Here is an 819-nt window from a genome sequence, read left to right as displayed (position 1 = left end):
CAAAAAAAAATATATTATATATATATATATATATATATATATATATATATATATATATATGCCAAAACAAAATTTTCTTTCAAAAGAAATAATACAATTATGCAGGTTACAAAGGGGATTGTTGTGTTAAGCATACATCAAGGAAAAACAGAAAGACACTGGAAGCTTTGTCTCTCCCACACCTCTCAAATACACACAGTGAATCCCGGTAAATTAAGTACAGCTCCCCCCAAGCTCTCACAGACCAGATGCTGCCCCTGCAAAGCTCCAGTGACTGACATAAAAACGGCAAAATACAAAGGGAGAGTAGAAATCCACGTTAACCTTTGCAAATGCAAGGCACGTCCCCGGTACCCAACTGAAGACACATACAGGCACACACCCGGAGCTCCCATCACCTCACAACCACAAGCCCCCATTTGCAACCCGCCGGCAGCAAGATGTCAGGGCAGAGTTGAAAAAGCGATTTACCAGGCTCGAAGTCGGGGATGCGCGCTTGATATTCCGCTCCGACCCTCATTCCTACATCTGCAAGGCAAGGGAGGAGGGGGGGGAGAAAACCATCAGCAGAGCAGAGCAATGACTAGGGGTTTTCTCTTTGCAACGGAGGGCGGTATTTAAAACAAAGGCGAGCCACACACGCCGGCTGCTCGACCTGGCGGTTCCAAGGGCCGCTCCAGCGCCGCGGTACCAGCAGCCTCCGGCGCCTCAGCCCTTTAAAGCGGCCACGGCAGCGCCCGAGGCTCCCCCCGCGCATCACGAGCGGACCGTCACGGGAAGGGGGGGGGCGGGGGAGGTATTTAAATAAAAACAATGCGG

General features: G+C 49.9%; 1 protein-coding gene across 5 annotated transcripts in view; it reads right to left on the bottom strand.

Annotated features, from left to right (window-relative positions):
• RCOR3 (REST corepressor 3) overlaps positions 1-678 on the bottom strand; it is a 34,459-nt gene extending 33,781 nt beyond the window's left edge. For 4 of the 5 annotated variants that reach the window (XM_019516409.1, XM_019516410.1, XM_019516411.1 and 1 more), the window contains exons 1-2: positions 656-677; positions 472-528 (exon numbers count right to left, since the gene is read on the bottom strand). In XM_019516409.1, the coding sequence (XP_019371954.1) occupies positions 472-520 (49 nt within the window). In that variant the 5' untranslated portion in view covers positions 521-528; positions 656-677. Of the gene's footprint in view, positions 1-471; positions 529-655 lie in introns of all 5 variants that reach the window. The other variant, XM_019516408.1, reaches the window with a different exon arrangement.
• Positions 679-819: the final 141 nt, after the last annotated feature.

Source organism: Gavialis gangeticus, unplaced genomic scaffold (assembly GCF_001723915.1).
Source record: "Gavialis gangeticus isolate Ggan-Ray unplaced genomic scaffold, GavGan_comp1, whole genome shotgun sequence".
Lineage (NCBI taxonomy): Eukaryota > Metazoa > Chordata > Crocodylia > Gavialidae > Gavialis > Gavialis gangeticus.
This window is presented reverse-complemented; position numbering and strand designations above follow the sequence as displayed.